A 25119-nucleotide genomic window follows, 5' to 3' on the forward strand; every position below is an offset into this window, starting at 1 on the left:
TATCTGCGCATCAGAGAATCTGTCATGTGTTGTTTGATAGCTTCAAACGCTTTGTCTTGTTCTTCAGTCCATTTCCAGACCGTATCTTTATGAGTAAGCCATTGCACAGGCTCGCTGAAGTCTGAAAGATCTGGAAAGAATTTTGCGAGGTACTTAGTCATGCCGACAAATCGTTCTACACCTGCGACATCCTGCATTTTCTGCATTTCATTGATTGCGACCACTTTGCTTGGGTCGGCTTTGAGTCCATCACTCGACAGTATGTGTCCCATTTATTTCACTTGGGAGCTCTTGTATTTGAACTTATCGAAGTTTAGTTTGATGTTTCACTCTCTCCATCTCTGCCTGAATTTACCAAAGTTTGCGTCATGATCGTGATTGGCCTCTAAGTGTCTCACTGCGTCCAGTGATCAAGATATCAGCTGCAATCTTGTAGACTCCTTCTAAACCCTTGAGGTTCTGGTTAAGCTTCTGCTGGAAGATTTCCGGGGCAGGACTGATGCCAAATGGCATTCTATTATATCGATATCAAGCATCTGTTTTCCATCTTAGAATGGGCAGTTGATGTTTGTGTTTTAACCTGTCTAATCTACACCTACCTCCAGCACAGACCATGAATCTAAAAGGAAGCCATTCCTCAATCATGGTTCTACTCATTACAACTACTATATTACCCAAACTGAATCAGATGGACTTCCATCTTTGACCACATAGCTCACTCACAGCAGTATTGGCCTCAAACTAAAGTTGCCGAGGTTTGTGCCACGAATCCTCGTGCAACACCGATTTTTACTGCTGCGCAAATTAAACCTTGAATTTACGGCCTATTAGCGATAGCGATGTGATAACTGTAATTTTGGTGAAAAAATACCATTATCGCTGAGAATCGAATTTCTAGCCCCATATGTTTCAAAAGGAATTGAATAATGAATTAATTGAGTGTGGAAATGCATGAGAAGTAGCTACTTGTAATTACTTGACATCTATCCTCAGTTACACCGTCTTGTGATTTTCTGGTTCTCTGATTAAGTGCTTTATTTCGCTTGAATCTTTTAAACCATATTTGTTTTCCATTACTGCCAAGAATTTAATTAGATATTTTTGATTTATAATCAGAATTAGAGAATTATGTCAAATTAAAATCTTGATTAATAGAGTATTATGAGCTATTAAATCATTTTTATGCTGCTAATTTTAGCGCAGACTCTAGTGGTGATGTGGAATGAACAGATTTTTTTCTACTGAAGACTTTTAAATGCTGTGCAGATATTGATGCAATTTGATTAAAAAAGTGCTATTTTAGAATTCTGCTGCTAATATATTGAATGTGAAATGACCATTATAAATGGGTTTATTATCTCCAATTGGGTTAAATGCTGTGGCACTACAATATTCCTTAGCAATCCTGGGTTAGAAAATTTTAAAAAATCATCCAAAGATTCTGTTCCCAATTGCCATCCAACTGCTAGAAATGCCAATACATAGGCGCCTTGAAAGAGTAAGATCAGCTTCAACTTCTATCCTATACAGCTGAATAGTCTACCAACATTAAAAGTCTAGGCTTGAGCATGAAGAATTGCCATTTGGGTGAGATACGGAAGATTAGGGGGAATGCCATCAATAACAGAACCATTCACCAGCGTGATTCAGCATTTCCAAGAGAAAATAAGAAGAAAATTTAGGGATAATGCCCCAATGGCTCAAGTGCAATAATTGTAACCAACATGTATACTACTTTCAGAGCTGGAGTTTAATCTACATTGAGGATAGAAAGGAGGTTCCAGTACGACAGTGATTTAAAATGTGTAAAAAGTGACTGTTATTATTTACTTGGTCATTGGCTGCAGAAAATGAAATTTCAGTGCTTAAAGAGTTAAAAAAAATCCAATTTAAAAAGCTAAGACAAGTCAATTGAAAACTTCTGCAAATTAGTCATTAAATGCAAATGTCAGGATTAATAATATACCAGCAACAGCATTTATTACAAATCATATATGGCATGTCTGAAGTGTTTTTCTCACATGAAACACCATCAGCCGAGACAAAACATATCACGTCAGGAACTACGGTTGCCATGGGGAAGGCTTCCCAGACAGCTGATGTTTGGCTGTCTGAAAGAAATAAACTTCAAAGGTCCCACTTGGCCAAAGGTTCGGCCTCCAGCTGGAGGTACGCACAGACAGGCCTTGATTTTCAGAAAAGAAAATAATAACCATTTAGTAGGAAATTTCAAAGTTACCAGGAGAACAAGGCTGTTCCTCATAACTGTACAGTTTGGGTCTGACGTCATTCCCCTCATTTCTTTCAAGTAGTCAGGAAGCACCAGTTGTTACACCATACTCAATTCTGCCTCACGGTTCAAAACAAAAACGGCAACAGCTTGTAAACTGACAGTACGTGGCCAGCTGTGACTTTCAATCTTTACACCATAAGTTAATTCGCCCAAATAGCAACCACAGCTCAAAGCAGCCACATTGGCATATTTAAGAGTGACACAAGGATAAAAATGTGCCTACTATTGCGCTGCCAACATAGGCCAGGGATGACGCACTCTGGGAAACTCTCATCAGGTCAGTTTGGTTTACAAGACACGATACTCAAATTTCTGGAAGCAGTGGAATGACACAATTCAGTTGTATCAGACACAAATCAAGGGTTAGTTTCCACTGAATATGAACAGTGATCTGAATTAAAGAACTGACTGCTGCAATGGGTTAGCTAGAACTGGTACTGAATGGATACTAAAACTAGTTTGAGCAATTTTAGTGCACTTCTGAATTAGCATAAACCAAACCATAGGACTGCACATAATTAATTGAAAATCTGCACGACACTGCCTGTTTCACCCAGAAAGACCACAAGGATGGCAGGTGTGAGAAGTATAGTTGGATTAAGGTACAGAGTTGGCACATTGGGCATTGCCTAGGAGTGCTTGATGTCATCAATAAGTACAAAACCGAGAAACACATTTCTTTGCCTAGCACTCAAATTTGGTCAAGATAAAAATATACCTTGAAATGTTTGGATTAGAGATGAGTTTGTCCAAACTGCACCTCGGCTATCCTGCTTCAAAGTTGCAGTAACTCTGGTTAGAAGTATTCACACCAAAGGCACTTCAGTTGGTAGTTCATTAATCAAAGAATTCAGTGCTGTTTCAACACTTGGAATATAACCTTTACTTTGTAGAGCAAATTGAAAATCTATGCAGTGCAGTTTGAGTAAATTGCAGCTGCCACTAATCTATTGCACTCACAGTTATGGAATGCAGTCAGTTATATGGAGGGTGTAAGATGTATAATGTCCAAGCAACACAGTACTTATTTTGCAAAAGGAACTAAATGAAGCCAGATTTGAAAATCGTTGAAGATTTAACTTAGTTATGTGGCACCAGTTCGAACATTCCAATTTACATAATTTCACATGACACACAAGGTTTTTGCTCAGCTATCAGCCATTGTGGAGTTTTCCCTGCATTGCACCTCAAGAATAGCAGTCACACGTTAATATGCAAGATTTGTGGTTTGCTGGGGTAAACTGCACAATTTTAGTCAAAAGAAGATTTTAAGGAGAGAAAATTCAGCATTTTATTCAAATTCATTTTACCTCTGTATCCAGCAGCATTAGTCTTCCAGTCTGGAGCATTCAGATGGCCAGAGCGTGAGGTCCTCACAATAATATGCTGCACATCCCTCCAATTAAGGTATGGGCTGAAAAAGGAAATGACCAGATTTTAAATATATTAATCTTTCAAAATTCACCCCACATTTTAAAAAGCAAACCATTCAAATCCAAGGGAAACCAAACCAAAACGTTCAGCTCTGATTTCTCAAGCAATTTCAAGTTGAATATGCAGCCTACTATATTCGCTCAAAGGCAACATTCACAAAAAAAACTTCGGGAACATCAATAAATAATCTCCTGTTGCTCCAATTACTAATTTTATCTCAATTTAATTGACTGCATCGGACACTTCAAATTTCATTGAAAACGAAATGTCACACAATTGGTCTCCAGAGGGCTTTGTTGCTGGCTATTAGCTTTTAATCATTGCCAAGTTAAATTCCTCTTAAAAGGGGCTAGGCTGCTGATTGAGAAGGAAAGCTTTGGTACAATATATATATATCTTTTTAAAAAGGGAGCCCACAGATCATGGAATGACATTGTGCAGTCATTGAGGTTCTTCAATTTTCTGCTGCCTTTATATTGAAGCAGGCTGATCCAGCATTACCCACAATTAATCGTTTTGCCTCAAATCAACAGCAGAAATATTTGTAACCCTTGCAGCATTTATAAACTTTCTGCTACTGCAAAAACTCGGGACCTAAAGAACAGGTGGTGGATGGAGAAAGCATAGGAGATACAACAACTGGCCGACAGCCATGATATGCAAGAATTTTTCACTGCAGTCAAGGCCACCTACGGTCCAAACTCCCAAGCCCCACCACACTCATGGCCAAGAACGGGGAAACACTCATCAAGAACACCGAAGCTGTCAGGGCCCGATGGTAGGAGCACTTTGAAGATCTCCTCAATCAAGACTCTGCCTTTGACTCGAGTGTTCTCGATTCCATCCCGCAGCATGCGACCCGCCACCAACTCAGTGAAACTCCAACGTTGCACGAGGTTGGCAAAGCCATAAAACAGCTTAAGAATAACAAGGCTACGGGTGCAGATGGAATCCCTGCTGAGGCGCTAAAATATGGCGGAGAGGCGCTGTTGGCGCCGTTACATGACCTCATCTCTCTCATCTGGAGGGAAGAGAGCATGCCGGGAGATCTCAAGAGATGCAGTGATTGTAACCATTTTTTAAAAATGGTGGACAAGTCCGACTGCGGCAATTGCAGGGGAATCTCCCTGCTATCAGCCACTGGGAACAAAGTTGTCGCTCGAGTTCTCCTCGGTGGCCGAGGAGCTCCTCCTGGAATCACAATGCGGATTTCGTCCCCTACGGGGCACAACAGACATGATCTTTGCAGCGCGCCAGTTGCAGGGAGCAGCGCCAGCCCTTATACATGGCCTTTTTCGATCTTACAAAGTCCTTTGACACTGTCAACCATTAGAGAAGGACGCTCCATAGACCCTGTTTCGGATGCCCCCAAAAGTTTGTCAACATCCTTCGCCTGCTTCGCGATGACCTGCAGGCCATGATCCTTACCAATGGATCCATTACAGACCCAATCCACGTCTGGACCGGGGTCAAACAGGGCTGCGTTATCGCTCCAACCCTCTTCTCAATCTTCCTTGCCGCCATGCTCCACCTCACAATCAACAAGCTCCCCGCTGGAGTGGAATTAAACTACAGAACCAGTGGGAAGCTGTTTAACCTACGCCGCCTCCAGGCCAGGTCCAAGATTACCCCAACCTCTGTCGTTGAGCTGCAGTATGCAGACGATGCCTGCGTCTGTGCACATTCAGAGGCTGAACTCCAGGATATCGTCAATGTATTCACTGAGGCATATGAAAGCATGGACCTTACGCTTAGCATCCATAAGACAAAGGTCCTTCACCAGCCTGTCATCGCTGCACAGCACTGCCCCCCAGACATCAAGATCCACGGCGCGGCCCTGGACAACGTGGACCATTTCCCATACCTTGGGAGCCTCTTATCAACAAAAGCAGGCAGTGATGCGGAGATTCAGCATCGCCTCCAGTGCGCCAGCGCAGCCTTCGGCCGCCTGCGGAAAAGAGTGTTTGAAGACCAGGCCCTCAAATTTACCACCAAACTCATGATCTACAGGGCTGCAGTAATACCCGCCCTCCTGTATGGGTCTGAGGCATGGACGATGTACAGAAGGCACCTCAAGTCACTGGAGATATATCACCAACGATATCTCCGCAAGATCCTGCAAATCTCCTGGGAGGACAGGTGCACCAACATCAGCGTCCTTGACCAGGCTAACATCCCCAGTATTGAAGCACTGACCACACTCGATCAGCTTCGCTGGACAGGCCACATAGTACTCATGCCAGATACAAGACTCCCAAAGCAAATGCTTTATGCGGAGCTCCTTCATGGTAAAGGAGCCAAAGAAGGACAGCGGAACCGTTATAAGGACACCCTCAAAGCCTCCCTGGTAAAGTGCGACATCACCACTGACACCTGGCAGTCCCTGGCCACAGACCGCCCGAGGTGGAGAAAGTCCATCTGGGAGGGCATGCAGCTGTTTGAGGCTCAACGCAAAGAGCATGAAGAGGCCAGGCGCAGGCAGCGGAAGAAGCACGTGGCAAACCAGCCCTACCGACCTCTTCCCTCGACAAATGTCTGTCCCACCTGTAACAAGGTCTGTGGCTCCCGTATCGGACTGTTCAGCCATCAAAGAACTCACTTTGGGAGTGGAAGCAAGTCCTCCTCGATTCCGAGGGACTGCCTATGATGATGATGCTACTGCAAGTGGGCAAGTGAAACCCCTACAGACAGACACTACTGTAATTCTAGTGGGACTGAACCTTAAAATACTTTGAAAGAATCATAAATATGTATTCTGAAAGTCTCAGATAATTCTGCTTTTTAGAGAAGTAGCTGTGCCTCGAGCCAAGCTGTTCCAGTACAGCTACAACACTGGCATCTATCCGACAATGTGGAAAACTGCCCAGTTATGCCCAATCCACAAAAAAGCAGGACAAATCCAATCTGGCCAATTACCGCCAATCATCAACAAAGTGATGGAAGGTGTCGTCGACAGTGCTACCAAGCGACATTTATTCACTAACAAGCAAGAAGCAGGAAGCAAAGGGTAATGATTGATGGGTGTTTTTGAGATTGGAAGGCTGTTTTCAGTGGGGTTCTGCAGGGCTCAGTACTAGGTCCCTTGTTTTTTGTGGTATAGAAAATAGATGCAGGAGTAGGCCATTCGGCCCTTCGAGCCTGAACCACCATTCAATATGATCATGGCTGATCATGCATTTCAGTACTTCATTCCTGCTTTATCTCCATACCCCTTGATCCCTTTAGCAGTGAGGGCCACATCTAACTCGCTTTTGAATATATCTAATGAACTGGCCCCAACAACTTTCTGTGGTAGAGAATTCTACATGCCCACAACTCGGAGTGAAGAAGTTTCTTCTCATCTCGGTCCTAAATGGCTTACCCCTTATCCTTAGACTGTGACCCTTGGTTCTGGACTTCCCCAACATCGGAAACATTCTTCCTGCATCTAACCTGTCTAATCCCGTCAGAATTTTATATGATTCTATGAGCTCTCCTCTCATTCTTCTAAATCCCATTGAAAACAAGCCTAGTCGATCCAGTCTTTCTTCATATGTCAGTCCTGTCATCCTGGTGAACCAATCAGTCTGGTGAACCTTTGCTGCACTCCCTCAATAGCAAGAATGTTCTTCCTCAGATGAGGAGACCAAAACTGTACACAATATTCAAGGTGTGGCCTTACCAAAGCCCTGTACAACTGTAGTAAGACCTCCCTGCCCCTATACTCAAATCCTCTCGCTGTGAAGGCCAACATGCCATTTGCTTTCTTTACTGCCTGCTGCACCTGTATGCCAACCTCCAATGACTGATGCACCATGACACCCAAGTCTCGTGGCACTTCCCCCTTTACCAATCTGTCACCATTCAGATAATAATTAGCCCTCCTGTTTTTACCACCAAAGTGGATAACCACACATTTATCCACATTATACCGCATCTACCATGTATTTGCCCACTCATGTAACCTGTCCAAATCATCCTGCAGCCTCTTAGCATCCTCTTCACAGTTCACACTGCCACCCAGCCTAGTATCATCTGCAAACTTGGAGATATTACATTAATGATTTAGACGAAGGAACTTAATGCGTTTTGTAAATGTTATATATGTGGTCTTGTATTTACTCTGTACAGCCACCAGAGGGCTCATCCCCTGGAGTCCCAAGGGATCCCAAGTATTGAAGGAGGCTTCACAGGTTGGAGACACACTCTGGAGACCTGCAATAAAAGACTAAGGTCACACTGCACTTTCAGCTCAGTGTTCAGTCTGACTCTTTCTCCATACACAACAACTGGCGACGAGATACATATAGCGAACCCAAAGATGCAGAGAATAGTGGAACAATTTTCAGAGGGAGATGATGGGGAAACTTTTGTGGAGCGACTCGACCAATACTTCGTGGCCAACGAACTAGATGGGGAAGAGAGCGCTGCCAAACGAAGGGCGATCCTCCTCACCATCTGTGGGGCACCAATGTATGGCCTCATGAAGAATCTGCTCACTCCAGCAAAACCCACAGAGAAATCGTATGACGATTTGTGCACACTGGTCCAAGAGCATTTGAACCCGAAGGAAAGCATTCTGATGACGAGGTACCGGTTCTACACCTACAAAAGGTCTGAAGGCCAGGAAGTGGCGAGTTATGTCGCCGAGCTAAGACGCCTTGCAGGACATTGCGAATTTGAAGGACATTTGAAGAACATGCTCAGAGACTTTTTCGTACTTGGCATTGGCCATGAAACCATACTTCACAAACTTTTGACTGTAGAGACCCCAACCTTGAGTAAGGTCATAGCGATAGCCCAGGTGTTCATTGCCACCAGTGACAATACGAAGTAAATCTCTCAGCACACAAGTGCTGCTCCAAGTACTGTGAACAAGGTGATGTTTTCGAATCGTAACGTACAGGGCGGGTCACACATATCTGCAGCTGCACGTCCGCAGATGATTCAGAGTCCACCATCAAGGGTGATGAATGCAAGACCATTAACACCTTGTTGGCGCTGCAGGAGTGATCATCGTTTCCATTCATACCGCTTCAAAGAGTACGTTTGCAAGAGCTGTGGAACCATGGGACACCTTCAACGAGTGTGCAGACGAGCTGCAAAGCCTGTTAAACCTGCAAACCACCATGTTGTAAAGGAGGACTGATGTATGGAGGATCACCACGAACCAGAGCCTCAGATATAGAGGGGGCAGAGGTACATGGGGTGCAAACATTCACCACGAATTGTCCCCTGATAATGCTGAATGTTCAACGAAATGGACGCCCGCTGTCAATGGAACTGGACACGGGCGCGAGCCAGTCCATCATGGGCAAAGAGACTTTCGAAAGGTTGTGGTGCAACAAGGCCTCAAGGCCAGTCTTAACTCCAGTTCGCACGAAACTAAGAACTTACATGAAAGAACTGATTCCTGTAATTGGTAGTGCTACCGTAAAGGTCTCCTACGATGGAGCAGTGCACAAGCTACCACACTGGGTGGTATCGGGCGATGGTCCAAACACTGCTCGGCAGGAGCTGACTGGGAAAGATACGCTGGAACTGGGACGACGTCCGAGCACTGTCAATCGCTAACGACATTTCGTGTGCCCAGGTCTTAAATAAATTTCCTTCGATGTTTGAACCAGGCATTCGGAAATTCCAAAGAGCAAAAGTGCAGATCCACCTAATTCCGGGGGCGCGACCCATCACAAAGCGAGAGCACTACTGTACATGATGAGAGAAAGGGTAGAGATCGAACTAGACTGGCTGCAAAGAGAGGGCATCATTTCACCGAGCGAGTTCAGCAAGTGGGCCAATCCTATTGCCCCAGTCCTCAAGGGAGATGGCACCGTCAGAATCTATGGCGATTACAAAGTAACTATCAATCTTTTCTCCCTGCAGGACCAATACCCACTACCAAAGGCCGATGACCTCTTTGCAACGCTGGCGAGAGGAAAGACGTTCACGAAGCTGGATCTGATTCAGCCTACATGACGCAGGAACTGGAGGAATCATCGAAGGCCCTCACCTGCATCAACACGCACATGGGTCTTTTTGTTTATAACAGATGCCCGTTTGGAATCCGATCAGCGGCGGCAATATTCCAGAGAAACATCGAAAGTTTGCTGAAGTCGGTCCCGCACACTGTGGTCTTTCAGGACGACATCTTGGTCACAGGTCGGAATACAGTCGAGCATCTGCAGAACCTGGAGGAGGTTCTTAGTCGACTCAACAGCATGGGGCTCAGGTTAAAATGCTCAAAGTGCATTTTCCTGGCACCTGAAGTGGCGTTCTTGGGAAGGAGGATTGTGGCAGACGGCATCAGGCTCACCAGCGCGAAGACGGAGGCAACCGAGAACGCACCGAGGCCACAGAACATGACGGAGCTGCGGGCGTTTTCTGGGACTTTTGAACTACTTTGGTAACTTTTTACCGGGTCTCAGCACACTGCTAGAACTACTACATGTTTTACTATGAAAAGGGGATTAATGGGTTTGGGGCAAAAGCCAAGAAAATGCCTTTATAAAAGCAAGAAAATTGTTATGCTCAAACAAATTGCTTGTGCTGTATGATCCATGTAAGCGTTTGGTACTAGCATGTGATGCGTCGTCATATGGCGTCGGGTGTGTATTGCAACAAGCTAATTATTTGGGGAAACTGCAACTGGTTGCTTATGCATCCAGGAGTCTGTCTAAGGCTGAGAGAGCCTACAGCATGATTGAAAAAGAAGCGTTAGCATGTGTCTATGGGGTAAAGAAAATGAATCAATACCTGTTTGGGCTAAAATTCGAATTGGAAACCGACCATAAGCCACTTATATCCCTGTTTTCAGAGAGTAAAGGGATAAATACCAGTGCATCGGCCCGCGTCCAGAGATGGGCGCTCACATTGTCCGCATAGAACTACGCTATCCGCCACAGGTCAGGCACAGAAAACTGTGCTGATGCTCTCAGTAGGCTGCCATTGCCCACCACGGGGGCGGAAATGGCGGAGCCTGCAGATCTAGCCATGGTTATAGAAGCATTTGAGAGTGAACAATCACCCGTCACTGCCCGGCAGATCAAAACCTGGACAAGCCAGGACCCCTTATTGGGCCCAAGTTTCCACACGATGAAAAACGGGCGCCCCTCCGAGCTGGGCGCCCGTTTTTCGCGCCAAAAACGGCGCCTAAAAAAAAAATCGTGATTCTGAAGCGTTCTGCAGCTCCTTGTCTGCCTGGCGCAGCGCCCAGGGGGGCGGAGCCTACACTCGCGCCGATTTTGTAAGTGGGAGGGGGCGGGTACTATTTAAATTAGTTTTTTTCCTGCCGGCAACGCTGCGCGTGCATGTTGGAGCGTTCGCGCATGCTCAGTGTGAAAAAAACATTGGCACTCGGCCATTTTTGTAGTTCTTTGTAGCTGTTTAATTTTTGAAATTTTTTTTTTAATAAAAGCACATTGCCATCAGCACATCAGCACTTGCAGCCTTCTCACTGTCTCCTTCCCCCCCACCCCCCCCGTGGGAAGAACGGGCGCCTCCTCTCCCCCCCGCGGGAAGAACGGGCGCCTCCTCTCCCCTCATCCCCCCCCCCCGCCGCGGGAAGAATGGGCACCTCCTACCTGCCCCCAGCGGGAAGAACGGGCGCCTCATACCCCCCCACGGACAGAACGGGTGCCTCCCCCCCCCCCCCGCGGGAAAGAACGGGCACCTCCTCTCCCCTCCGCTCCCCCCCCCAGCGGGAAGAACGGGCGCCTCCCCCCCCCACGGGAAAGAACGGGCGCCTCCTCTCCCCTCCCCCCCCATGGGAAAGAACGGGCGCCTCCTCTCCCCTCTCCCCCCATGGGAAAGAACGGGCGCCTCCTCTCCCCTCTCCCCCCCCCCCCATGGGAAAGAACGGGCGCCTCCTCTCCCCTCCCCGCGGGCAGAACGGGCAACTCCCCCCCCCCCCCCCCGCGGGAAAGAACGGGCGCCTCCTCTCCCCTCCCCCCGCGGGAAAGAACGGGCGCCTCAGGCTGACTGCAGAATTCTCCGTGCCTGAAGCACTTTCACACAGGTAGGAAGATCGTTTATTTAATCTTTTCTTTGCTTATAAATGTTTATTCAGGTTGGATTTATTTGTATAATATTTGTAGAAGTATAAATAAGGATTGTGTAGAATTTAATGAATTCCCTTCCCCCCCACCTCGTTCTGGACTCCTAATTTGTAACCTGCGCCTGATTTTTTAATGTGTAGAACAGGTTTTTTCAGTTCTACAAAAATCTTCACTTGCTCCATTCTACTTTAGTTTGGAGTACGTTTTCACTGTGGAAACTTTGAAATCAGGAGTCAGTGGCCGGACACGCCCCCTTTTGAAGAAAAAATTCTGTTCCAAAGTAGAACTGTTCTACCTGACTAGAACTACAGAAAAAAAAATGTGGAGAATTGCGATTTCTAAGATAGTCCGTTCTCCACCAGTTGCTCCTAAAAATCAGGCGCAAATCATGTGGAAACTTGGGCCCTTAATCTCTAGTCAAAAGCTATGTGCTTCACGGGGGCTAGTCCAGTGTCCCAGTGGAAATGCAGGAAGATAAAGCCGTTCCAGTGGTGTAAAGATGAAATGTCTATACAAGCAGACTGCCATCTGTGGGGCAATCGAGTAGTGGTCCCCAAGAAGGGCAGAGACACCTTCATCAATGACCTCCACAGTACCCACCCAGGCATCATAATGATGAAAGCGACAGCCAGATCCCATGTGTGGTGGCCCGGTATCGATGCGGACTTAGAGTCCTGCGTTCACAGATGTAATACATGCTCGCAGTTAAGCAATGTACCCAGGGAGGCGCCGCTAAGTATATGGTCTTGGTCCTCCAAACCATGATCTAGGGTACACGTCGACTATGCAGGCCCGTTCTTGGGTAAAATGTTCCTTGTAGTTGTAGCCGCATACTTCAAGTGGATTGAATGTGAAATAATGTCAGCTAGCACGTCCGCTGCCACTACTGAAAGCCTGCAGGCCATGTTTGCCACTCACGGCTTACCCAATGTCCTGGTGAGCAACAACGGGCCATGTTTTACCAGTGCTGAGTTCAAAGAATTCATGACCCGTAACGGGATCAAACATGTCACATCTGCCCCGTTTAAACCAGCGTCGAATGGTCAGGCAAAGAGAGCAGTGCAAACCATCAAGCAAGGCTTGAAGAGGGTAACTGAAGGCTCACTGCAGACTCGCCTATCCCGAGTCCTGCTTAGCTACCACACAAGACCCCACTCAATCACTGGGATCCCATCTGCTGAACTGCTCATGAAAAGAGCACTTATAACAAGGCTCTCGTTAGTTCACCCTGATCTACAGGAACAGGTAGAGAGAAGGCGACTTCAACAAAGTGTATACCATGATAGCGCAAATGTGTCATGCGAGATTGAAATCAATTATCCTGTATTTGTATTAAATTATGGACAAGGTCCCAAGTGGCTTCCCGGCACTGTCCTGGTCTAAGAGGGGAGTAGAGTGCTACGGGTCAAACTTTCAAATTGGACTCATTCACCAGAAACACTTGGACCAAATCAAACTCAGATTTACGGACTATCCTGAGCAACCCACCTTGAACCCTACCTTTTTTGATCCCCCAACATACACACCAGTGGCAACCTGCACCATGGTTGACCAAGAAGCAGAACCCATCATCCACAGCAGCCCAGCAGGACCCAACACACCAGGCAGCCCAGCAAGGCCAGCTGCACAACAAATGATTCAACAACACCAGCTTTCACACCGAAGCGATCAACCAGGGCAAGAAGGGCCCCAGATTGACTCACATTGTAAATAGTTACACTATTGACTTTGGGGCGGGGGTGTTGTTATCTATGTGGACTTGTATTTACTCTGTACAGCCACCAGAGGGCTCATCCCCTGGAGTTCCAAGGGATCTCATATCCCTTGGGAGCACAGGTATTTAAGGAGGCTTCACAGGTTGGAGAGGCACTCTGGAGACTTGCAATAAACGACTGTCACACTTCACTTTGAGCTCAGTGTTCAGTCTGACTCTTTCTCCATACACAACAGTAAATAGCTGGGGTCCCAGCACTGATCCTTGCGGTACCCCACTAGTTACTGCCTGCCATTCTGAAAAGGACCCATTTATTCCTAATCTCTGCTTCCTGTCTGCCAATCAGTTCTCTATCCACATCAGTACATTACCCCCAATACCATGTGCTTTAATTTTGCACACTAATCTCTTATGTTGGACCTTGTCAAAAGCCTTTTGAAATTCTAAATACACCACATCCACAGGCTCCCCCTTATCCACTCTACTAGTTACAGCCTCAAAAAAATCTAGAAGATTTGTCAGCATGATTTCCCTTTCATAAATCCATGCTGACTTGGGCCGATCCTGTCACTGCTTTCCAAATGCGCTGCTATTTCATCTTTAATAATTGATTCCAATATTTTCCCCACCACCGAGGTCAGGTTGACCGGTTTATAATTCCGTTTTCTCTCTCCCTCCTTTTTTTAAAAAAGTGGGGTTACATTAGCTACCCTCCAGTCCATAGGAACTGATCGAGAGTCTATCGAATGTGGAAAATGATCACCAATGCATCCACTATTTCTAGGGCCACTTCGTTAGGTACTCTGGGAAGCAGACTATCAGGCCGTGGGAACTTATCGGCCTTCAATCCCATCAATTTCCCCTAACACAATTTCCTGACTAATAAGGATTTCCTTCAGTTCCTCCTTCTCGCTAGACCCTCGTTCCCCTAGTATTTCTGGAAGGTTATTTGTGTCTTCCTTAGTGAAGACAGAACCAAAGTATTTGTTCAATTGGTCTGCCGTTTCTTTGTTCCCCATTATGACTTCACCTGATTCTGACTGTAAAGGACCTACATTTGTCTTCACTAATCTTTTTCTCTTCACATATCTATAGAAGCTTTTGCAGTCAGTTTTTATGTTCCCTGCAAGCTTACTCTCATATTCTATTTTCTCCCTCCTAATTAAACCCTTTGTCCTCCTCTGCTGAATTCTATATTTCTCCCAGTCCTCAGATTTGCTGCTTTTTTTGGCCAATTTATATGCCTCTTCCTTGGATTTAACACTATCCCTAATTTCCCTTGTAAGCCACAGTTGAGCCACCCTCTCAGTTTTATTTTTACGCCAGACAGGAATGTACAATTGTTGAAGTTCATCCATGTGATCTTTAAATGTCTGCCATTGCCTATCCACCGTCAACCCTTTAAGTATCATTCGCCTGTCTATCCTAGCCAATTCACGTCTTATACCGTCGAAGTTACCTTTCTTTAAGTTCAGGACCTTAGTCTCTGAATTAACAGTGTCACTCTCCATCTTAAATGAAGAATTCTACCATATTATGGTCACTCTTCCTCAAGGGGCCTCGCACAACCAGTTTGCTAATCAATCCTCTCCCACCCATTACCCAACACCCAGTCTAGGATGGCCAACTCTCTAGTTGGTTCCTTGACATATTGGTCTAGAAAACCATCCCTTATTCACTCCAGGAAATTCTCCTCCACTGTATTGCTACCAGTTTGGTTAGCCCAATCTATATATAGATTAAAATCACCCATGATAACTGCTGTAACTTTATTGCACGCATCCCTAATTTCCTGTTTGATGCCATCCCCAACCTCACTATGACTGTTTGGTGGTCTGTACACAACTCCCACTAGCGTTTTTTGCCCTTTGGTGAACCGCATCTCTACCCATACAGATTCCACCTCATCCACGCTAATGTCCTTCCTTAATATTGTGTTAATCTCCTCTTTAACCAGCAACGCTACCCCACCTCCTTTTCCTTTCTGTCCCATCTTTCCTGAATATTGTATATATATCAATGATTTAGACTTGAATGTAGGAGGTATGATTAAGAAGTTTGCAGACGATACTAAAATCGGCTGTGTGGTTGATAATGACAAAGAAAACTGTAGACTGGAGGAAGATATCAATGAACTGGTCAGGTGTGTAGAACAGTGGCAAATGGAATTCAATCCGGAGAAGTGTGAGGTAATGCATTTAGGGAGGGATAACAAGGCAAGGAATACACATTAAATGGTAGGGCACTGAGAAGTGTAGAAGAACTAAAGGATATTGGAGTGCATATCCACAGATCCCTGAAGATAGCAGGCCAGGTAGATAAGGTGGTTAAGAAGGCATACGGAATACTTGCCTTTATTAGCTGAGGCATAGAATACAAGAGCAGGGAGGTTATGCTCGAACTGTATAAAACACTAGTTAGGCCACAGCTAGAGTACTGCATGCAGTTCTGGTCACTACATTACAGGAAATATGTCATTACACTAGAGAGGGTACAGAAGAGATTTACAAGGTGGTTGCCAGGACTGGAGAATTTTAGCTGTGAGGAAAGATTGGACAGGCTGGGTTTGTTTTCTTTGCAAAAGAGGAGGCTGAGGAGACCTTATTGAGGTGTATAAAATTATGAGGGGCCTAGATAGAGTGGATAGGATGGACCTATTTCCCTTAGCAGAGGGGTCAACAACCAGGGGACATAGATTTAAAGTAATTGGTAGAAGGTTTAGAGGGGATTTGAGGGGAAATTTCTTCACCCAGTGGGTGGTGCGGATCTGGAACTCACCACCTGAAAGAGTGGTAGAGGCAGAAACCCTCACCACATTTTAAAAGTACTTGGATGTGCACTTGAAGTGCCGTAACGTATAGGGCAACAGACCAAGAGCTGGAAAGTGGGATTAGGCTCGATAGTTCTTGGTCCACCGGCGATGGGCCAAAACGGCTCCTTCCATGCTGTAAATTTCAAGATTTTATAACCTGCTCACCGGCGTTCAGTTCCATTTGCAATTCCTCAGATAATGAAGCAATGCGGGCCTGCATGCAGCATGACCTGGACAACATTCCGGCTTGGGCTGGTAAGTAGCAACTAACATTCACGCCACACAAGTGCCAGGCAATAACTTCCTCCCACAAGAGAGTCTAAACACCTCCCCTTGATATTCAACGGCATTACCAGCGCCAATTTCCCACCATCAACATCTTGGAGGTCACCATTGACCAGAAACTTAACTGGACCAGCCATAGTTACAGTGGCAAGAAGAACAGGTCAGAGGCTGGGTATTTTGTAGGGAATGTCTCACCTCCTGACTCCCCAAAGCCTTTCCACCATCTACAAGACACAAGTCAGGAGTTTGATGAGTGCAGCTCCAGCAACACTCAAGAAGCTCGACACCATCTACGACAAAGCAGCCCGCTTCATTAGCTCCCCCATCCACCATCTCCACCACCAGCACACCATGGCTGCAGTGTGTACCATCTACAAGATGCACTGCAGCAACTCACCAAGACTTCTTAAACGCAACCTCTACAACCTATAAGGACAAGGACAGCAGGTGCATGGGAACACCATCATCTACAAGTACCCCTCCCAAGTTTGCACACCAGCCTGACTTGGAAATATGTTGCCGTTCCTTCATTGTCGCTGGGTCAAAATCCTGGAACTCTCTCCCTAACAGCACTGTGGGAGTACCTTCATCACAAGGACTGCAGCAGTTCAAGATGGTGGCTCACCACCACCTTCTCAAGGGCAATTAGGGATGGGCAATAAATGCTGGCCTTGCCAGGGACGCCCACATCCCCTGACATTTTTTTTAAAAAAGCAGAATAGTGCTGCCTTTGAAGGGCAATAAACTCATCCACAATATGACACTAGTTATTCAAACTATGACTATTAGAGCCTCTCAGTTAGTTTGAAATACAACTGTCCATGTGCACTGCTCAATAGACTAGAGCTGAATGAGATTTCACAGACCAGTTAAGAAAGAGACTTACCCCATGGATTGCGAGCTTTGTAAATTAATCATAAATACCCTGTACTACAACGTGTCTATAAATGGAAGGAAACATGATTTTTTTTCTTGTAAAGAGCAACAGGAAAAGTCACTGAAAGGATTATCTCATGGATGTCATCAATTCTAGTAGGCCCAAGTTAGTTGCATTGGTGCATTAGTAAGCTATCAGTGTGAACAATTTCATCTCGGTGGGGGATGGAGTTGGGAAAGAGAGAGTAAAATGAAATAAAATGAGGACAATTTGGTTTTGTAGCTCACCTGATGGCTCAGTTGGTAAAAGCACTGATCAGTTTGGAATAGAGGCCTACAGACTGCTCAGTTGACAGATCTCAGCCCAGGTGGTGGTAATAATGCTATCTTTGACTCTGCACCCTATGGCATGACTGCTTGAGGGTGGGAGAGGAGAGAAGGAGGATGAAAAAGAAACCAAAAGAATGTTAAGATTCATCCGCCTGATTGGCATATATGGACATGGGATCAGACGTGGTTTCAATGACCCTACTGTTGATTAAGCTGCCAATATTCACATATTAAAAATGTACTAATTGGCAAGGTACCAGAGGAATAGGAGAATCTAGAAGCCATGCCACACCATGAATTACAACCATCAGGAAAATGGAAAGGAGGGAGAAACCAAGAAATACAGTTCGAACAAAAAAGATAGTGAAAGAGAAGTTAGACTTCAGTTTGCTAGATTATGCTACTTGTTGCACATTGTTCTCAAGCGTAACATCCTCTCCAAACCTGGCAGGATATTCACTGACGTTTTCATTTGTAATACAGGCTTTAAAAAAAACACATCAAAATGGAAATTTTAAATAAAGTAGATGCTAAAGGGGATAAAGGTAGTTTGAAAATGAAGGTGGCAAGCCTAGAAGGGACGTCTTGTTATGTATATTCATGGCTAGTTGAGTGGGCTGGAGAGAAGTATGTCTCAAGTTGGTTTGAACCCAGTGCGCTTCAAAACCAATGAAAGAAACTTGTAACCTCAATCAATTTTCCAACTGTCCATTATTTAATAGAGTATGTGCATACATTTTATATATGCGTGGATGCTTTTTTTAAAAAAAAGTGTAAAACAAAAAGTGCTAGGATACAGTCAGGATGGCCATTAGCCATAATTTGATTATCTGCGAATAAATGAAAAAGTGCAACATGACATGAGATGAAAAAGCACAACTTCCAATGCAATTCAAGTACAAAAGTACAAGTTACAACAACATACATCAGCAAAGAGAGGGTGGGGGAAAAAAAAAATCAACTAATCTGCATATTATAGCCTTTTAACCAAGTATCTATAACTTAAATGACTAATTGTTGTGATTTACAATTAGTATTTTGGAGATGGGAAAATGAGAATTAAGTTGTTGGAATGTAATCCTTCCATAGTCTGAAATGGAGGTGAACTAGACAATTATTAGGCATCTATCTGAGCCAGACTGCTAATATGAGCTGGAACACATTTGGTTTCAAACTCATTGTGTCGCATGTACTGGCTTCAAGTCTACCTTTGTTGTTATTCATCCTGGTGGCTTTAATAAGGAAATTGCAGCTCTGGCTGCTAAGGAACACTGGTGGACATGCTGAATTATTGTGACTATGAACAAAATCTTCTTTCAAAAAACACATGCTATTAGGGGGCTTTTGTGTTTCCAGCTGTGTTTAGATGGGAGCAGCTGCATTGTAAAACGTAATTTTACAACAGCAAGAGTCATTACTGGCTGGGTCAAACCACAGCCTCTAAGAGGAAACCAGTTTCCCAGGACACAGCTGGAATAAAAATGTCAAGTTCTGCATGAAGGAACACAGTCATCCTGTGAAATGTCAGAGCATCAAGCTCTTCACCAATCTCACTATTGCTTGCACTTCAGTCACTGAACCCATTTTCTATAAGCCACCATCTCATGATGTGCTTTTACATTTGCTGCTCTGTAGCTCGGCTCATGAGGGAGCAGCATCATTCGCAGTTCCCCTCTATATTAACGAAACAGGCTCCCTTATCCTCATAGTAGAATTGTAGACCTAAGAAAATGATGAGTTGATGATTCTGCCATCTGCAGCAGAGAGCGTGAGTCCTGAAGGCTGTGTTGCCTGCCTGGTGCCAAGGTTAAGGACATCTCCTCTGGACTGGAGAGCAACTTGGAGTGGGAAGGGAAAGATCCAGTTGTCGTGGTCCACGTCGGTACTATCAACATAGGTAGGATGAAGAAAGACGTTCTACTGAGCGAGTGAGAGCATCTAGGGGCTAAATTAAAAAGCAGAACCACAAAGGTATTAATCTCTGGATTACTACCTGAGCCACGAGCAAATTGGCATAGGGCAAATAAAATCAGAGAGTTGGATGCGTGGCTCAAAGATTGGTGTGGGAGAAATGGGTTTCAATTCATGGGGCACTGGCACCAGTACTGGGAAAAGAGGGAGCTGTTCGGTTGGGACGGGCTTCACTTGAACCATGCTGGGACCAGTGTCCTGGCGAATTGAAAAATGAGGGCTGCAGATAGGGCTTTAAACTAATTAGTGGGGTGGCGGGGGGAGGGGGGAAGTGCGGGGGGGCAGGGGTTAGATGAGGGGAAATTTTAAAAATCAGAGAGAAAGGAGAAGGCAATAGTGCAGGATAGTGATAACCAGAGTGTGATAGGAAGGGACAAAGCGTATAAGGATAAAAGTGCACCAGAAAGTAGATTCAGAGAGTAAGGAAAAATGGTAAAGATACAAAATTAAAAGCTCTTTATCTGAATGCACACAACATTCATAAGATAGATGCGTTGACAGCACAAATAGAAATAAATGGTATAATCCGATATGGAGGTATTTGACATTTCGGAAGGATAGGCAGAAAGGAAAAAGAGGTGGGGTAGCTCTGTTAATAAAGGATGAGATCAGTGCAGTAGTGAGAAATGATATTGGCTCAGAAGATCAAGATGAAGAATTAGTTTGGGTGGAGATAAGAAATAATAAGGGGAAGAAGTCACTGGTGGGAGTAGTCGATAGGCCCCCTAACAGTAGCTACAAAGTATAAATTAATAATGGGGGCTTGTAAGAAAGGTACTGCAATAATCATGGGCAATTTTAATCTTCACAAATTGGACAAATCAAATTGGCAAATGTAGCCTTGAGGCCGAGTTCATAGAGTGTATTCGGGATGGTTTCTTAGAACAATACATCGTGGAACCAACCAGGGAGCAGGCTATTTTAGGTCTGGTAATGTGTAATGAGACTGGATTAATTAATGATCTCATAGTAAAAGGATCCTCTGGGGAAGAGTGATCATAGCATGTTATAATTTCAAATTCAGTTTGAGGTTGAGAAACTTGGGTCTCAAACTAGTGTCCTGAATTTAAATAAAGGCAATTACAAAGGTATGAAGACAAAGTTGGCTAAAGTGGACTGGGAAAATAGATTAAATGGCAAGGCAGTCGATAAGTAGAGGCAGACGTTGAAGGAGATATTTCATAACTCACAGCAAAGATATATGCCAGTGAGAAAGAAAGACTAAGAGAAGGATGAACCATCCGTGGCTAACTAAGGAAGTTAAAGATGATAAAAATTGAAAGCAAAGGCATAAATGTTGCCAAGATTAGTGGTAGGCCAGAGGATTGGGAAATTTTTAGAAACCAGCAAAGGATGACTAAAAAAAAGAGAGAAGATAGATTACGAGAGTAAACTAGCAAGACATATTAAACAGACAATTAGAGTTTCTACAGGTATATAAAAAGGAAAAGAGTAGCTAAAGTAAACATTGGCCCCTTGGAGGATGAGACTGGGGATTTAATAATGGGAAACAGGGAAATGGCACAGACTCTGAACAAATATTTTTGTATCGGTCTTCATGGTACAAGACACTAAAAGTATCCCAATAATAATAATCAAGGGGCTATAGGGAGGGGGGGAAACTTAAAACAATCGCTATCATGAGAGAAAAAGAACTAGGCAAACTAATGGGACTAAAGGTGGACAAGTCCCCTGGACCTGATGGCTTGCATCTTAGGGTCTTAAAAGAAGTGGCTGCAGAGATAGTGGATGCATTGGTTGTAATCTACCAAAATTCCCTAGATTCTGGAGAGGTCCCAGCAGATTGGAAAACTGCAAATGTAATGCCCCTATTCAAGAAAGGAGACATACAGAAAGCAGGAAACTATAGACCAGTTAGTTTTCCCATCTGTCATTGAGAAAATGCTTACGTCCATTACTAAGGAAGTAGTAGCAGGACATTTAGAAAATCATAGCGAGTCAGCATGGTTTTATGAAAGGGAAATCATGTTTGGCAAATTTGCTAGAGTTCTTTGAGGATGTAACGAGCAGGTGGATAAAGGGAAACCAATAGATCTAGTGTATTTGGATTTCCAGGAGGCATTCGATAATGTGCCACATAAAAGGTTACTGCACAAGATAAGAGCTCACTGGTTGGGGTAATATATTAGCAAGGATAGAGGATTGGCTAACTAACCGAAAACAGAGAGTCAGGATAAATGGGTCATTTTCAGGTTGGCAAACTGTAACTGTTGGGATGCCACAGGGATCAGTGCTGGGGCCTCAACTATGTACAATCAATATTAATGACTTGGATGAAGGGACCAAGTGTAATGTAGCTAAATTTGCTGATGATACAAAGATGGGTGGGAAAGCAAGCTGTGAAGAGGAAACAAATAATCTGCAAAGGGATATAGACAGGTTAAGTAAGTGGGAAAAATTCAGCAGATGGAGTATAATGTGGGAAAATGTGAGGTTATCCACTTTGGCAGAAAGAATAAAAAAGCAAATTATTTAAATGGAGATACACTACTGAGAGTAGTCCTGGGGGTCCTTGTACATGAAACACAAAAAGTTAGTATGCAGGTACAGAAAATAATCAGGAAGGCAAATGGAATGTTGGCCTTTATTGTAAAGGGGCTGGAGTATAAAAGTACAGAAGTCTTGCTACAATTGTACAGGATTGGTGAGACCACACCTGGAGTACTGCATACAGTGTTGGTCTCCTTATTTAAGGAAGGATATAGCATTGGAGGCAGTTCAGAGAAGTTCACTGGGTTGATTCCTGAGATGAAGCGGTTGTCTTATGAAGATAGGCTGAGCCTATACTCATTGGAATTTTAGAAGAATGAGGTGATCTTATTGAAACATACGATTCTGAGGGGGCTTGACAGGGTAGATGCAGAAAGGATATTTTCCCTCGTGGGGGAATCTAGAACTTGGGGGCATAGTTTCAGAATAAGGGGTCACTCATTTAAAACAGAGATGGAGGAGGTATTTCTTCTCTCAGAGGGTTGTGAATCTTTGGAATTCTCTACCCAGAACTGTGGAGGCTGGGTCATTGAATATATTTAAGGTGGAGCTAGACAGATTTTTGAGCGATAAGGGAGTCGAGGGTTATGGGGAGCAGGCAGGGAAGTGGAGATGAGTCCAAGATCAAATCAGCCAAGATCTTATTGAATGGCGTAGCAGGCTCGAGGGGCCAAATGGTCTACACTCCTGCTCCTAGTTCATATGTTATGTTCTTATGAAAGCAGTTTTAACAATGTAATATGAACACGGGGAGCCACACACAAACATAATTCGCCCAAGGTCCAAACCTAGAAGTGCCAAATATGAAAGTGCCTATTGAGTCATCAGACTCTAGAGCTGTGCCCAAGACCACAGCCTTTATTGCCACAGAGTAATTTGGTTCATGTTTAAGTATGCCAACAGTCTGCAACCAGAAACATCTCACTGGCATCATAAATGTCCTTTGATTGAGTTTAGGGTGGAGTTGGGGATGGGATAGGGAAGGGAAGGAGGATGGGGTTTTGTACGCCCCCCAGGTCTCTGTTCCTGCACCCCTTTTAATATTGTATCATTTAGTTTATATTGCCTCTATTCATTCTTTCTACCAAAATAAATCACTTACTACTTCTGTGCTAAATTTAATTTGCCGTGTGTCTGCTCATTTCACCAATCTACGTCCTCCTGAAGTCTTTTACTATCTTATGAAATTTAAAATGTAGTAAATAGTGAGGATCATCTTCAAATTTTGAAATTATGTCCTGTATACCCAAGTCAGGTCATTAACATATCAAAGAGAGCAATGATCCCAATTCCAACCCCTGGGGGACACCATTTCACACTTCCCTCCAGGCTGAAAAACAACGATTAACTACTACTCTTTGCTTTCTGATCCTTAGCCAATTTTCTTTCCAAGTAGCCACTACCTCTTTAATATCATGGGCTTCAATTTTGTTATCCAGTCCAACATGTGGTACTTTATCAAACCACCTTTGAAAGTCCATATATGCATCAACCGCACTTGCCTCATCTAAACTCTGTTACTTCATCAAAGAACGCAACCAAGTTAGTGAAACACTATTTGCCTTTAACAAATCTGTGCTGGTTTTCATTTATTAACCTATATTTTCTTAAGTGCCAATTAATTTTGTCCTGCACTACTGTCACTGTTTTCCCAGCACCTTTAGGCCGACTGCCCTGTAATTGCTGAGTTTATCCATCTCCTCTTTATGAACAGGGATGCAACATTCGCAATCCACTACTCCTGGGTTATCACTCCCATATCTAACAAGGATTATGGCCAGAGTGCCTGCATTTCCCATCCTCTGATCACCTCACCTTAGAAAGTAATATTGGCCTTGGAAGGAGTGCAGCGCAGATTCGCCTGAATGTTATCAGGTCTCCGTTATGAGGAGAAATTACATAAACTAGGTTTGTATTCCCTGGAATATCGAAGGTTAAAGGGGCGATTTGATTGGGGTTGTTAGGATATTGAAAGGGATTGATAGGGTAGAAGGAAACTTTTTCCATTGGTGGAGGAGTCTAGGACAAGGGGACATAACCTTAAAATCAGAGCCAGGCCATTCAGGAGAGGATGATAAAGTGTGGAACGCTCTCCCACAAGAGGCAGTAGATACTAGCTTAATTAATCATTTTAAATCTGAGTGTGATAGATTTTTGTTAGGCAAGAGTATTAAGGGATAGGGAGCTAAGGCGAGTGGATGGAGTTAGGATACAGATCAGCTATGATCTCATTGAATGACAGAACAGGCTCAAGGGGCTGAATGGCTTACTCCTGTTTTGTGCATGTGTGCAAGTTGGCTAAATTGTTTCCCCACCACAGCAGAGAGGTTACTAATATAGGCCTCAACAACCTGGTGCTGGAGCAAGAGATTTCAGTGATATTCACATACACATATCCGTGAAGGTCTCAGGAAAAGTTGAGAAGGCTGTTATAAAGGCATATAGGAGCACTGGCTTTATAAACAGAGGCAAAGAATACAAATACAAGGAAGTTACACTGAACCTTTATAAAACACTGGTTAGGCCCCAGCCAGAGGATTGTGACCAATTCTGGTCATCACACTTTAGGAAGGATGTCAAGGTTTTAGAGAGGGTGCAGTGGAAATTTACTAGAATGGTGCCAGGGATGAAAGACTTCAGTTATGTGCAGAGACTAGAGAAGCTGGGATTGTTCTCTATAGAGCAGAGAAGGTTAAGGGGAGATTTGAGAGGTTTTAAAATCTTGAAGGGTCTTGATAAGAGTAAATAAGGAGAATGTTTCCAGTGGCAAAAGGGTCAGTAACCAAAGGACACAGATTTAAGGTAGTTGCCAATAAAAACAGAGGCGACACGAATAATAAAAATGTACGCAACGAGTTAT

At 44.2% G+C, this 25119-nt stretch overlaps 1 protein-coding gene across 3 annotated transcripts in view; it reads right to left on the reverse strand.

Annotated features, from left to right (window-relative positions):
- pcsk5b (proprotein convertase subtilisin/kexin type 5b) overlaps window positions 1-25119 on the reverse strand; it is a 280532-nt gene that overhangs the window by 58505 nt on the left and 196908 nt on the right. For all 3 annotated transcript variants that reach the window (XM_070882813.1, XM_070882798.1, XM_070882808.1), the window contains one exon: window positions 3604-3707. In XM_070882813.1, the coding sequence (XP_070738914.1) occupies window positions 3604-3707 (104 nt within the window). The remainder of the gene's footprint in view (window positions 1-3603; window positions 3708-25119) is intronic.

The sequence above is a fragment of the Pristiophorus japonicus genome, chromosome 1, assembly GCF_044704955.1.
Source record: "Pristiophorus japonicus isolate sPriJap1 chromosome 1, sPriJap1.hap1, whole genome shotgun sequence".
In the NCBI taxonomy this organism is placed as follows: domain Eukaryota; kingdom Metazoa; phylum Chordata; class Chondrichthyes; family Pristiophoridae; genus Pristiophorus; species Pristiophorus japonicus.